General features: G+C 43.9%; 1 protein-coding gene and 2 non-coding genes across 10 annotated transcripts in view; 1 reads left to right on the forward strand and 2 right to left on the reverse strand.

The window, feature by feature from the left end:
• The window catches only part of mpzl1l (myelin protein zero-like 1 like), a 55,845-nt gene extending 42,874 nt beyond the window's left edge, over positions 1-12,971 (reverse strand). Inside the window, exons 1-2 of one of the 8 annotated variants that reach the window (XR_015758838.1) lie at positions 3,075-3,253; positions 1,804-1,970 (exon numbers count right to left, since the gene is read on the reverse strand). Coding sequence is in view for 7 of the 8 variants with exons in the window: in XM_087992715.1 (XP_087848841.1) it covers positions 1,804-1,970; positions 3,075-3,168 (261 nt within the window). In the remaining variant the exon portion in view is untranslated. Of the gene's footprint in view, positions 1-1,803; positions 1,971-3,074; positions 3,260-6,454; positions 6,579-11,794; positions 12,391-12,822 lie in introns of those variants that run through there. The other 7 variants (XM_087992716.1, XM_043701038.2, XM_043701036.2 and 4 more) reach the window with 7 other exon arrangements.
• On the forward strand, positions 12,470-12,541 carry trnap-agg (transfer RNA proline (anticodon AGG)). The gene has a single exon. It is a non-coding gene; the product is annotated as a tRNA-Pro (tRNA).
• trnap-cgg (transfer RNA proline (anticodon CGG)) lies at positions 12,694-12,765 on the reverse strand. Its single transcript has one exon. It is a non-coding gene; the product is annotated as a tRNA-Pro (tRNA).
• Positions 12,972-14,773: the final 1,802 nt, after the last annotated feature.

A 14,773-nucleotide genomic window follows, 5' to 3' on the forward strand; every position in this document is an offset into this window, starting at 1 on the left:
CTGATGGGCATTTCAACTCCACTTACCCGCATTCTCCCCGTACCCCTTAATTCCTTGTGACATCAAGAATTTATCAATCTCTGCCTTGAAGACATTTAGCGTCCCGACCTCCACTGCACTCCGCGGCAATGAATTCCACAGGCCCACCACTCTCTGGCTGAAGAAATGTCTCCACATTTCTGTTCTGAATTTACCCCCTCTAATTCTAAGGCTGTGTCCACGGGTCCTAGTCTCCTCGCCTAACGGAAAAAATTTCCTACTGCGTTCACAAGAATGGTCCCAGGAATGAAAAGCTAACATATGGAGAACAATTAAGGATTCTATGTTTATATTCAATGGAATTTAGAAGGATAAAGGGGGGTGGGGGGAATCTAATTGAAACTTACAAAATAGTGAATTGGCTGGACAGAGTGGATGTTGGGAAGATGTTTCCATTGGTCGGACAGACTAGGACCTGAGCGCACACCCTACCTTTTAGAACAGAGATAAGGAGAAACTTCTTCATCCAGAGAGTGGTGAATCTATAGAATTCATTGCCACAGAAGGCTGTGGAGGCCAGGTCATTGAGTGTACTTAAAACAGATAGATAGGTTCTTGAGTATCAAGGCCATCAAGGGTTACAGAGAGAAAGCTGGAGAATGGGTCTGAGAAACTTATCAGCCATGACTGAATGTCGGAGCAGGCCCGGTGGGCTGAATGGCCTTACTTCTGCTTCTATGTCTTATGGTGTACTTAAAGTTTGGACACAAAATTAGGACACAGGTACAGCAAGCATATAGGAAGTCCTGCTGTAATCATGCAGGGTTTTGTTGGGACGAGAATCTCTACAGTATGGAAACAGGCCCTTCAGCCCAACAAGTCCACACCGACCCTCCCAACAGTAACCCACCCAGGCCCATTCCCCTACCCGATCTTTACCCCTGGCCAATGCACCCAACACTATGGGCAATTTAGCATGGCCAATTCACTTGACATGCACACCTTTGGATTGTGGAAGGAAACCGGAGCACCCGGAGGAAACCCACGCAGACACAGGGAGAATGTGCAAACTTCATACAGATAGTCCCCCTGAGGCTGGAATCAAACCCGGATCCCTGGTACTGTGAGGCTGCAGTGCTAACCACTGAGCCACCGTGCTGCCGACTACACCTAAAATATTGAGTACTTTTGGTCTACTTAATGAAGAGTGTAGTTTAAATGGAAATTGTACGGTAAAGGCTCACTTGATTGTTATCTGGGATGAAAGTGATGTTCTCGGCTGAGGAAATTGGAGCTATATTCCCTGGAGTTTAGCAGAACAACTTATCGAAACACACAAAACACAAAGAGGCTTCAGAGGGTAGAAACAAGTTGTTTCCCCTTGCTACGAAATCTAGAACACAGCAGCACCATCTCAGGATAAAGGATTAATCACTTAGGACTGAGCTGAGAAACTTGTTCATCCAAAAGAATGTCAACCTTTGGATTTCTCTACTCTAGAGATATATGGCTGCACCATCACCGAAAACAATTAAGGCTGTGATAGACAAATGTTTGATCCTTCAGGAAATGAGAAGGTGAAGAAAAGTGAAGATCAGCCATGGTTGTATCAAATGGGCTACACGGTCCATTCCTGCTCCAAGTTACTTATGTTCTTAAGAAGATATCTCTTCAACTCCTACATGCTCCTTTGAACTATCTCAGAACTGATAATTCCATGGTGATTTAAAAGAAAACACAAATTAAAGAATTGGGTAAGTTAAAAGAGGATGTTGACATTATAATACAGTTCCGACTCATTGAAATACCAGGTCTATTACTCACAAGCTGATCTTTCCCACCAGTTCCTGGTTTGAAACTCCAATAAACCGACAAAGTCCTTTGGTCAACCTGGTTTGATTTAAATGTACATGACAATCTGACATCTGTCCCATTTTCCACGATCATTTCTGATTTTGCATAAATTTCAAAGCCAGACATAGGATGGATTACTGAAAGAAAAATGGACAATTGCTCATTCAAGGGTAAATGTCTCTGAATTTTTTGTTATATTTGTTATATAATCCTATTCAGATATTTTGAATCTAATTATAATCAAATCATTATAACTTTTGCATGTTTCTCCAGTTCTCTTAAACTGAAAACATTGACATTGTTCAATGCACATGAATACCCTATTGCTTCTTTTCTGAGGCTTAAAAGAAAACACAAACTGAAAACGGTAATGACAGGAATTTTACATACAACAGTCCAAATGGTCTGGTAATACTGAAACTTACAACAACTAAATGCTCAGGCATGTACAATGTAATTGAAAAATCCAATACAATCAGTGAGTCTGCTCTCCTCAAGAATGTTGTTGAGCTTCCTGCAAGCTGCTAACATTCTTGCAACCACGATTTGGTGGGAGCTTCCACTCATACTTTGTTCATCTTCTAGTCTAAGTTACTGTTGAATGAAGACTAGCTGGGTTTTTTTTCCCCAAAATAGTGCACTAACTTCATAGTCACCATTGAATGTAAAATCTTATTTGATCAATCTCACTGATTTTTTTTTTAAAAGCAACAGAGCAGGCACTGGCATTGTAGTAGATTTAATGTATCTGGTGTTTAACAAGAACTTGGATAAAGGTGCCATTATAGACTAATAGGTTATAGAATAAGGAGTTGGTGACCAGTGGCAGAACGAATTGCTAACTGACTTCAACAAAGCACAGAGTTGTAGTAAAGGGCACTTATTCAGAGTGGCAGATGCAAGTGGTGCTCCACAAGGATCAGTGCTGGTGCCACTGCTTTCCACAAATCGAAACTAATGGCATGGACACTGTAATAAAAGGTACTTTCTAAATTTGTAAACGACAACCAGGCTGGTGGGCAAGGGTGAGTTGATGATCAATGTAGAGGAGAAATGCAACAAGAACATCTCAGTAAACTTTGTTGAATGAGCAAATGAAATTCAACAGAAAAATATGAGACAGTACATTTTCATAGGAAGAATAGGCAGGGCACTTGTAACTTAGAAGGTTAGAGTGTTAGTGGGATAGAGAAACAAAGGGATCTCTGAGTAGAAATAGTTCAATCACTAAAAAAAGTTACAGTAAAAACAAAACACCTTGGATATATTCAGCAGACAGGTAGCACCTGTCGAAATAAGCAGAATTAACATTTCAGGGTCAAGATGATCTTTCATCAGAAAGATCAGAAATCAGAATTCTGATTAGGAGACTGTTTGGAGAAGCTTTCTTTGAGGCCAGGAGCAAGGGATGTTGCCTTGCTGTTGACAGCAAAATCCAGGCCAGCGAACCTGTAATCGCATTTGAGAAGCGATCTGTGTCACCCCAATTATTCAGGAGGGCAGACATCCTTCCTTTTGGCAGAGGAACAACAGTAGCCCTGCTCCAAGGAAAGAGTATCTCCCTCGACACTAGATTTTACTCAGGTCTTCTGCATAGTTTTTTGCCAAGATATCCTGGAACTCCTTGGTCAGCCTGTTCAACCCAGCAGTTTTATAAAGTTTCACAGATAAATTTATGGGAAGACTTTAATAAATTAACTATAATTAATTACATAGGACAGGAAAGATACTAGGTACTCTTATGTGAGCACATTGAGGATTCAGTGGACTTAGCCCAGACAATGGTGATCGAAATGCTCACCCATGCATAGGGTCCGAATATCCAGAAAAACTGACTGGATATAGTCATAGAGATGTACAGCACAGTAACAGACCCTTCGGTCCAACTCATCCATGCCAACCAGATATCCCAACTCAATCTAGTCCCACCTGCCAGCACCTGGCCCATATCCCTCCAAAATCTTCCTAATCATATACCTATCCTGAATCCTTTTAAATGCTGCAATTGTACTAGCCTCCACCATTTCCTCTGGCAGCTCATTCCATACACATGCCACCCTCAGCATGAAAAGGTTGCCCCTTAAGTCTCTTTTATATCTTTCCCCTCTCACCCTAAACCTATGCCCTCTAGTTCTGGACTCCTCCACCCCAATGAAAAAGCTTTGTCTATTTACCTTATCCATGCCCCTGATGATTTTATAAACTTCTATAATGTCACCCCTCAGCCTCCAACACTCCAGGGAAAACAGCCCTAGCATATTCAACCTCTCCCTATAGCCCGAATCCTCCAATCCTGGCAACATCCTTGTAAATCTTTTCTGAACCCTTTCAAGTCTCATAGGAAGGAGATCAGAATTGCAAGCAACATTCCAACATACTCCATATTACCTCCAGTGCCAGTCAAGCAAATAAGGTGTAGGAGCAGAATTAGGCCATTCAGCCCATTCAATCATGGCTGATATGGTCCTTACCCCAATTTTCCTACCTTCTCTCCGTAACCCTTCAACCCATTACCAATAGATTGCAGCAAGTGAATCAGCCAGCGAGTAGACAAGATCTCCACCTGGAAGGCCATTTCCAGCGATGGTGTGCAGGTCTCAATACATAGTCACTTTCTTTTTGTGATAAATATTTAGACTTTGAACATGTGTTTGAAAAGTTTGCATTTTACATGAAAATTAGCTTTGTGGTTGATAATGCAAATGAAAGCTATGGACTACAGGAAGGTATGAATGAACTGGTTATGTTTACAGAACAATGGATTTATATCTTGAGAACTGAGGCGCAATGCATTTGGGATGGCAAACATAGCAGGGAAATAGCAGGATTCTGGAGAAGTCCAGAAGAACAGCGGGACCTAGGAATGCACATCCACATATCCTTGAAAACAGCAGGATACATAGATAAAACGATTAAAGCGTATACAACATTCTATTGTCATCTGAGAGGTTAAAGTACAAGCAGAGATGTAATTCGAGAACTGAACTCTGGCTATGGCCTAATTAATGCTTTACAATATGTGCACTTTTGGTTACCAAATTCCAAGGAGGATATATCCACACTAGCTAGGTTACAGAGGAGATTTACAAAATGTTGTTAAGAATTGGACATTTTATCTAAGAGGGAAGGTTTAGATGGGTGATTTGTTTTGGTAAGAGAAAAGAGAAGATTTAATGATGTTTATAAAATTTGAAAGGACTAATTTTCCTCAGTAGAGAAGAACACAGACTTAGAGTAATTGGTAAAAGTAATTAATCATAATAAAGAAATAGGAGTAGGAATTCCTGTACTGCCATTCAGTGAGAGTGATCTTCTACTTCAACAGTTTCCTGCACAAGTCCTTGTACACCTTGATGTTTGTAGTGCGTCACACCACAGGTAAATATTGTGAACAGTTTGCCCTTGATCTAAAGGAAAATATACTGGCATTGCAGATAGAACAGAAAATGTTCACTACATAGATATCAGATATGGTGGGACTGTCTTCTGAGGAACAAAGAATAGGTTGGGCCTGTACTCATTAGATATTAGAAGAATGATAGGAAACCTAGTTGAAACATACAAGATTCTTAGGGCACTTACAGGGTAGATATGGATAGGTTGTTTCTACATCTGGAAGAGACTATTTACCAGTGGGTATAATCACAGAATATAGATTGCACATTTATGACAGTGATGAGGAATTTCTTCTGAGGGTAATGAATCTGTGGAATACTGCACAGGCCTGTCGAGGTTAAGACACAGATTTTTAATCAAGGTTAAGGTTAATTCAATGTAAGGGAATCAAAGGTTATAGGGAAAAGGCAGGAAAGTGAAGTTGAAGATTAAAAGATCAGCCATAATCTCATTGAATGATGGAGCAGTCTCAACGGGCTGAATGGCCTACTTCTATTCTTACATCTTATTGTCTTAAAGTACAACAAGCAAAACAAAGAGTTAGAATGTGGCATATGGATAGCTCTTTCTTGCCAGCATAGACACAATAAGTCAAATTGCTTAATGTTGCACCATCATTGTACAATTACATACAGCTTTAAAGAAACTTACGTTTAAGATGGTATAGGAATTGAGGTGCTGCTGCAACACTATAGCTAATTGATCAGCCTGAGAATTTCATCACATTCTAAAGTGTACTCTGAATTATTGTAAGTGCAAACTGTAAAATACAAAGTCAACATGTAAACCTATGTGGTTGTCAATGTGTTGTTTCTAGCATTCTATGCAGGACACAGTTATATGAAAAAAACTTCTAATTAGCTTTAATTATGCCACTTAGAACGATCGCAGCATTGGGTGTGGTATCAAAACAATTATTGGGTCGAGATTGCCTTTGTAATCGCCAGCGCAAACTGGCAGCTGCAGCCATACAATGCAAAAATCTATGGAGAAAAACCTGACCCAAAACGAAAAAGTGATCTTTTAGACTTCACGGTAAATAACCAGCAGACACTTAGAGGGTAAAACCGTGAATCTACACCAGGCTCAACTGATTTTCAATCTCACTACACGACATACAATAGCCTCACAGCAAAGGCAGTAACTAACAGGGGAAGAAAGGTCAAATTACCGCAATCGAATATAAGACCAAGAACTTTACCATTCATCAAACACGATCCCTTACCAAATGCCAGCAAGAAGATTCTATCCCAGTAGCCCGCCATGCATATTTTAAACGATTCCACACTCTCATTCTCCTGTGAGTAAAACGATTGCAGAAAGAAGCCACAGAAAACTAGGCTTCTGTTACTCACAGCTCCTGAGTCTCTACACCCCTCCCCCACCCCCGGCACACCGTCTTCCTCCTCCTCCTCCTCCTTTACACACACACACACCCCTTCCCCCTACACAATCCCCCCTCCCCTTACACACACTCATTCTTAACACATTCCCCTTCCGCAACACACACTTCCTCGACGCATTCTTCCTCCCACTACACACAGCCCCTCTTCCATAAACTCTCCCACCCCCCAAACACTCATTCTTAATACACTCCCCCACCCCCAACTCATTCCTAATGCACATCCCCATCCATTCCTAATACACCCCCCCACACATTCCTAGTATATCCCCCACCCCCAACTCATTTCTAATGCACACCCCCACCCACCCCATTCATTCCTAATACACTCCCCCACCATCCCCGCACACATTCCTAGTATACCCCCCACCCCCAACTCATTCCTAATACATATCCTCACCCCCCCCCCCCCATTTGGAACACACCCCCAACCCCCCTCATTCCTAATACACTCCCCACACCTCTACTCATTCCTAATACACTCCCCACACCCCTACTCATTCCTAATACACACCCTCTTCCCCCACTCATTCCTAATACATACCCTCTTCCCCCATTCATTCCTAATACACCCCCACACTCACATTCCTAATAGACCCCCCACCCTCCCAATCATTCCTAATAGACCCCCACCCTCCCAATCATTCCTAATAGACCCCCACCCTCCCAATCATTCCTAATATACATCTGTGTGCCCCCACACACACCCCCACTCCCCATTCATTCCTAACCCACACCGCTCCCCACTCATTCCTAATACACATCCCCACTCCTCACACACCCTCTTCCCCCACTCCTCACACACCCTCTTCCCCCACTCATTCCTAATACACGCTCCCATCCCCATAACACTTATTCCTAATACACTTCCTGCCCCTAAACACACCTCCCCAATACACTCCCCTACCCCACATCTCCCCCTCACACACTCCCCCCCACACATATACCTCCACTATACAATCTTCTCACAAGACCCCCAAAACACTTTCCCTCACACACCTCTCCCCACCTTAGCACTCTCCCCAATGCACTCCCCTTTCCCCATACGACAACTCCTCACTCCCGTAAACTCTCATACACTCACACTCTCCCCACGCACTCCCCACACACTCACACTCTCCCCCCATTCCTTGCAATGCAACACCCCTCTGCCCCTCGTGCAAACTCATTTGCCTACCATGCACACTTACTCTCCCTCCACTCCCCCACTGTGCACACCTCCCTCATTCTCCCTCTCTACCCCCATGCACAGCCCCTCTCACTCCCCCACACACACCTAACCCCCTCACACACACCCCTCACTCTCCTCATTCTCCCCATACACACACCCTCTTGCCATGCACACCCTTTCTCCCCCCAATGCACGCCTCCCTCACCCCCCCACACATACACACACACCCATTGCACTCCCCACACATACCCCTCACTCTTCTCCACTCACCCCAATGCATATTCCAACTATCCCCATGTACATACCCTTGCCCCACCATGCAAACCCCTCCACTCCTCCCCAAGCAATCCCCACATCCAGCCTGTCTTCCCCGACATGCACATCCTGACACACTCCCTCTCCCTCCTGCCAACCCGCACACCACCAATGCATACCCACTCTCTACCCACGTGCACCCCCTCTTCCCCCCATACACAACCTCTCTCCAACCTCCATTTGGTCCTACATCTCTCACCCCGCCTCCCTTGTGCCGCCTCCCATCCATACCTCGAAGGCCCCATTGCCTGACTGCCCCCTCCATAGCTCTCCCCCTCTCTGCCCCTCCTCCATCTATGCCTCTACCCACACCCTGCCCCTTCCCCATCTCTGCTCCTCCCTCCCTCTCTGCCATTCCTGCCTGAGCCCCTTCCCCCCTGTCGCTAACCCTCTGCCCCTCCCTCTCAACATGCTCTCAACACAACCTCTGCAACCAACCCTCAGTAGCAGCACTGTATGCCATCTACAAGACGTAGAGCAGAAATTCACCAATACTCCTTAGACAGCATCTTCAAAACCCAAGACCACTATCGTCCAGAAGGACAAAGGCAACAGATACATGAGAGCACCACAATCTGCAAGTTTCCCTCCCAACCAATCACCATCCTAATTTGGGAACATATCACCGTTCCTTCTGTGTCACTGGGTCAAAATCCTGGAACACCAAACTTAATCTCATTGAGGGTGTACCTTTACCAATGGACTGTCGCTATTCAAGAAAGCTACTCACCACCTCCTTCTCAAAGGCAACCAAGAATGGACAATAAATAGTAGCCTAGTCAGTGTCACCCACATCCCATGAATGAATATGAAACAAAAAGTAGGCATGGTTTATTGTTTTTTTTATTTATACATTTTGTGGGATGTGGGCATGGCTGGCTGGCCAGCGTTTATCGCCCATCTTTAGTTGCCCTTGAGAAGGTGATGGTGAGCTGCCTTCTTGAACTGCTGCAGTTCCTGTGCTGTAGGTGATACTCCAGGATTTACACCCAGCCACAGTGAAGGAACGGTGATATATTTCCAAGTCAGGATGGTGAGTGGCTTGGAGGGGAACTTGAAGGTGGTGGTATTCCCATGTATCTACTACCCTTGTTCTTCTAGATGGAAGTAGTCATGGGTTTGGAAGGTACTGTTTGAAGATCTTTGGTGAATTCCTGCAGTGCATCTTATGGGCAGTACACACTCCTGCTCTAGAGTGGTGGTGGTGGAGCGAGTGTTTGCTTATAGATGCAGCATCAATGAAGTGGGCCGCTTGTTCTGGATGGCATCAAGCTTCTCGAGTGTTGTTGGGGCTGCACTCATCCAGGTAACTGGGGACTATCCATTCAGCCTTTTCCATAATTGAGTATAGTCAATTATGTAGAGGGCACAAATCTAAGGCACAGAATTTATAACAAACGTTTACAGTGTGATGTATCTGAAATTATACATTGAAAAATATCTTGATTGTCTGTTGAGTCTTTCATCTGTTAGAATACAGTGATAGTTTCACTTCTTTCATGTGTAAATCACAAAACATTTTTTAAAAAGTTGCATTCTGAGTTAACTGTAACAATTGGTGTTAGCGAGACAATATGTTGAACGTGTTAGCCCCCTGTGTTCTCTGTCTGTGCCATGATGTTTAGATTGATTCTAATCTAAAAAGTGAGATAACAGAGGTTTACATGAATTCATGTACTATTCCACAACCACCTGATGAAGGAGCGGCGCTCCGAAAGCTAGTGTGCTTCCAATTTAACCTGTAGGACTATAACCTGGTGTTGTGTGATTTTTAACTTTGTTTTGGCAGAGTACCGAAGGGCCAGTTAGTGCTTTCATGTGATCCAGCCAGACTTCATAAATAGCTAATCAGTTATGTGCTATAATCATTGAGTCTGTGTCCTTTGGACTCCGTAGTGTAGAATACAAACAAGATGATGAATTCTAGGTAGATTTCATTCTAGCCTTTAAAGTAAAAACTGATCCATCTGATCTTGCTCCTCTCCCTCTTGCCTGGATACCTGTTAAGAGGAGCATTTCTAAAGTGTGTTCCAGCTGAGGTAACTCAGAATTCACTAGTGTTTCCAGTTTCAAATACATTTTTATAAAGTGGGTGCTAATTCCCTAACAAAGATACCCCATCCCCACCACTGCCTGGAGGTGGGTAAGAAATTCAGTCATTAGTGTGTTAAAGACAACAGGCTGCTAAGCTTGTTGGCTACTCTCCAAAAATAGCAGCCAGTAGATCCAAAATCACTGAGCCGTTTCCGCCTGTAGAAAATAGTGCATCTAACTTCTGCATTGCTTCTCAGAAAAGGCACATACCCCCCACTCAGGTTGTTGCTATTAAGTGTAAAATCTTGGAAGTTATGTAAGACCTTTTTTTAAATACATTAACCAGCCAGTGAATATGTAAACCATCCCATTTTTATTTAAAAAGAATATTTAGAACTAGGGTTGCCTATTCTGATGGGAATTATTCTTGGAAGTTCAAAAATGAGGCACTTGCCTGCAGTTTGCAAATTTTACTCCATTTACTTGGGTATCTTGGTGTTGAGTACCTTTACACTGCATTAACCAATAAAAATAGGTTTATTCTCAAGCAATAGTAGAGTATTTATTGAAAGTAGGAAAATATAACATGATCCTACCATTCCTCTATTGTGCTTTCTCTAAGCCTCTACCATCTAGAAGAATTGTGCTCATATATTCACTTGTTACGGCCCCATCTGTTACCTCTTGAAATCTCCTATAACCCTGACAGATGTTCTCTCCAATCAAGTACAGTGAGAAAACAGGTACTTTGGCAACATGCAGCAAATACTGTAGTATCCATAACGTGGGAAGTTTGGGTAAAAATAACCAGCAGAGACTTGGAAATCTAAGACAACAGAAAATAGCAGCTTCAAGGAGATAGTGAGGACTGTAGATGCTGGAGAGGCAGAGTCGATAAAGTGTGGCACTGGAAAAAGCTCAGCAGGTCAAGCAGCATCAAAGGAGCAGGAGCGTCGATGCTTTGGGCAGGATCCTTCATCATTCTCCTGCTCCTCGGATGCTGCTTGACCTGCTGAGCTTGTTCTTGTGCCAGGCTATTCAACCCTTCAAGTCTGCTCTGCCATTAAATATGATCATGGCTCATCATCCAATTCTGTACCCTGTTCTGGCTTTCTGCCCATACCCTTTGATCCCTTCAGATCTAATAAGTATATCTAATTCCTTCTGGAAATAATTTGATGTCTTGCCCTCAACCACTTTCTGTGGCATCAATTTAACAAGTTCACTATTCTCTGGCTGATGAATTTCACCTCATCACAGTTCTAAATAGCCTACTCCATATACTTAGACTGCAGCCCCCTTGATTCTGGCCTCCCCAATCATCAAGAACATCCTTTCTGCAGTTGTCTTGTCCTGCAACAGTTTTACAGGTTCCCATGAGATCCACCCTCATTCTTCCAAACTCCAGTGAATATAGTCCTAACCGATCCAGTCTCACTTCATAGATCAGTCCTGCCATCCCAGGAATCAGTCTGGTAAACTTGTATTGCACTCCTTTCATTGCCAGAACATCCATCCTCAGATAAGGAGACCAAAACTGCACACAATATCCCAGGTGTGGTCTCACCAAGGCCCTGTATACAATTGTAGCAATACATCCCCGTTCCTGTACTTGAATCGTTTCACTGTGAAGGCCAACTTACCAGACTTCAACACAACTTAACTAATTAAATGAATCCTGTGCCATGAACCCCATGCCTCCTGGGCTCATCGTCCATTCCTGGAAAGAGACCTGTTAATGTTTAATTAATGGACCCTGGAGGACGAGACCTGACACTAAGAAGCAGATTAGACCAATCCCTAATGAACAGAGGGATTGTCATAACAACTTACTCTGTTGTAAGTATCATAGTTTAGTCAGTAAAATTCTAGTAATACACTTATTTGGGGCTAAGTATAATTTTGTTCTGCCAACTTGCAGCTAAACCCTAAACTAGATGCATGGGGTGAGTATGGGAGCAGATGAGTGCACACCCTAATAAATAAACAAAAACTGCGCCAGATTGGAGATTTCTCAGTGGCATGGAGACTTTTTAAACCTCGAGATGGGTTTCCACACTTTTCAGATAAGCAGCCAGCTGGCCAACAAGAAAATATTTCTTGTATATTGCCTGAGTGCAGAATGTGAAAGTTATTATTTGCCACATCAGAGTGAAGTAATCTGCCATCGAATGGATTAATAAAAATGATTGCGTGTTGAGTCTGGAAAAAAGACTGAACAGTGCAATGATAGTTTAAACAAAAGGAAATGAGAAAGAAGTACATTGTTGCAGTGTGTTTGCTGCAGACAGGGTAGCCTGGAGCTGCTCTCCATGTCTGGCTCGTTGGTCTAGGGGTATGATTCTCGCTTAGGGTGCGAGAGGTCCCGGGTTCAAATCCCGGACGAGCCCAATGTTTTTAAACTAAATTCAAGCCCCGGCCACTTTTTTACTCTCCCTGGCAGTTTTCTGACGAATGTTTGAAAAAAAAATCCGAGGTGAGCACGTCATGAATAGAAATAAATAATTTGGGGGCGGAAAAAAACAACGTTTAAATAAAAACAGGGCTCGTCCGGGATTTGAACCCGGGACCTCTCGCACCCGAAGCGAGAATCATACCCCTAGACCAACGAGCCAGCTGCCATCTTACTCCCTGGCAGCCGCTTTCTCCATCTCCGCCGCTCCGACTTCACCTCCGCTTTCTCCTCCAGCTCCTGCACCGAGCTCCGAATGAGAATAACCGACTTCTCCGCCCACCTCGAGCCCGGCACCCCCACCCCGGCGCCGAAAGCCGCCGACAGGAGACCCCCGCCGCCCCCATCTCCCCCGGCGCCAGGGGCTAAGCACGACCCGCAGGAGAAAGCGGGGCCGTTCCGCCGCAGCGCCATCCAGTGGTCCGACAAGGCGATGCCTCCATGTGACTGTACCGCCACTAAGCGGCGGCGCGGGGAACTACCGCTGTCTCGCACTCTAGCCCCACCCTGTGGCAATGCCGAGTATTGAACCTCCGACCATCTTTTGTAGATTGTGAGCCAATGTCATTTCAGTGCTACTGCCGTAATTCCTGTACTTGCCACGATGTAGCAATGTGGTATTATATCTGAATTCTGCAGATGGTGAGTAGCTAAAGTCTTAGTTATTTGACGGCACTGAACTCCATTTAAATGGCAAATAACAGCAGAGAATAGCAAAATAGCGTGACATTCTGAAAAATAGAAATATGAAATATCCAAGTACATTTGAAATGGAAAAATAACAAAAGACACTAATAAGTTGCAGACACTAATAAGACACTAATAATAAATAATTTACAGCTCTTTGAATTTAATGAAACATCCAAAGGCAGGTCACAAGAGTATTATGAAATAAAATATGACATTGAGCCACAAATGACCAAAAGTTTGGTCAAAGGCAGTGATTTTAAAGAGAATCTTAAAGAGGAAAGTGAAATTGAGAAGCAGAGAGGTGAAGGGAGGGTTTTCCAGAGCTTAAGGCTTAAGTAACTGAAGGCATGGCCTCCCATGGTGCAGCAATTAAAATTAGGGGCGTTCAAGAGGTCAGAGTTACAGGAGTGCAGATACCTTCGGGCTGGAGGAGTTTACAGAGATAGGGTGGGGGGTGAGGCATGGAGGGAATTGAAAACAAGGATGAGATGGATTGAAGATGGTGGGGTAAGAATAGAACTTGGAGCTGTGACCAAAAGAAAGTCTTCAGTCCTTCCCATGTTTAACTGGAGGGAATTTCTACTTACCCAGTATCGGATGTTGGTTAAGTAGTCTGATCATTTAACAAGAGTGGGGGCATTGAAGTAGATAATTGTGAGGTAGAGCTGGGTATTGTCAGTACACACGTGACACCCTCTGCTGTGTTTATGGATATCAAGAAGCAGAATGAAAATATTAAATAAGAGGGAGCCAAGGGTAGATCCTTGCTGACACCAGAGGTAACAAGACAGAAGCAGGAACAAATAGTTCTCTAAGTTCTGGATGTAGGTTTGTTCACTGAGCTGCAAGGTTTGTTTTCAGAGGTTTCATCACCATACGAGATAACATCATCAGTGAGCCTCCAGTGAAGCACTGGTGTTATGACCCGCTTTCTATTTCTATTCACATAAATAGAAAGCAGATCACTAACACCAGTGCTTCACTGGAGGCTTAATAATGATGAAATGTCTGAAAACGAACCTTCCAGCTCAGTGAGCAAACTTACATCTCTGCCGCCTCTGTTCTGATGATGTCCACCAGTCACAACATGACTCCTTGAGTGGGGTTTGTTGGTTTGGTACACGACTTTATCAACTAGGAGAAAGTGAGGACGGCAGATGCTGGATTGATCAGAGTTGAGAGTGGGGTGCCTGAAAAGTGCAACAGTTCAGGGAGCATCCGAGGAGCTGGAGAATCGATGTTTTGGGCAAGAGCCCTTCCTCAGAAATAAGGCTTGTAACCCGAGGGGATGGAGAGATAAATGGGAGAGGGGTGGGGCTGTGGAGAAAGTAGCTGAGAGTGTGATAGGTAGACAGAAGTGGGGGTAATGGTGATAGGTTGGAGAGGAGGTTGGAGCAGATAGGATGGAAAGAAGATGGACAGGTAGGACAGGTTATGAAGGCGGTGCCAAGTTGGAAGGGATAAGGTGGGGGGAGGAGAA

This window comes from Chiloscyllium plagiosum, unplaced genomic scaffold, assembly GCF_037043375.1.
Source record: "Chiloscyllium plagiosum isolate Xiang-an unplaced genomic scaffold, Cpla_swu_hap1 HiC_scaffold_12, whole genome shotgun sequence".
Lineage (NCBI taxonomy): Eukaryota > Metazoa > Chordata > Chondrichthyes > Orectolobiformes > Hemiscylliidae > Chiloscyllium > Chiloscyllium plagiosum.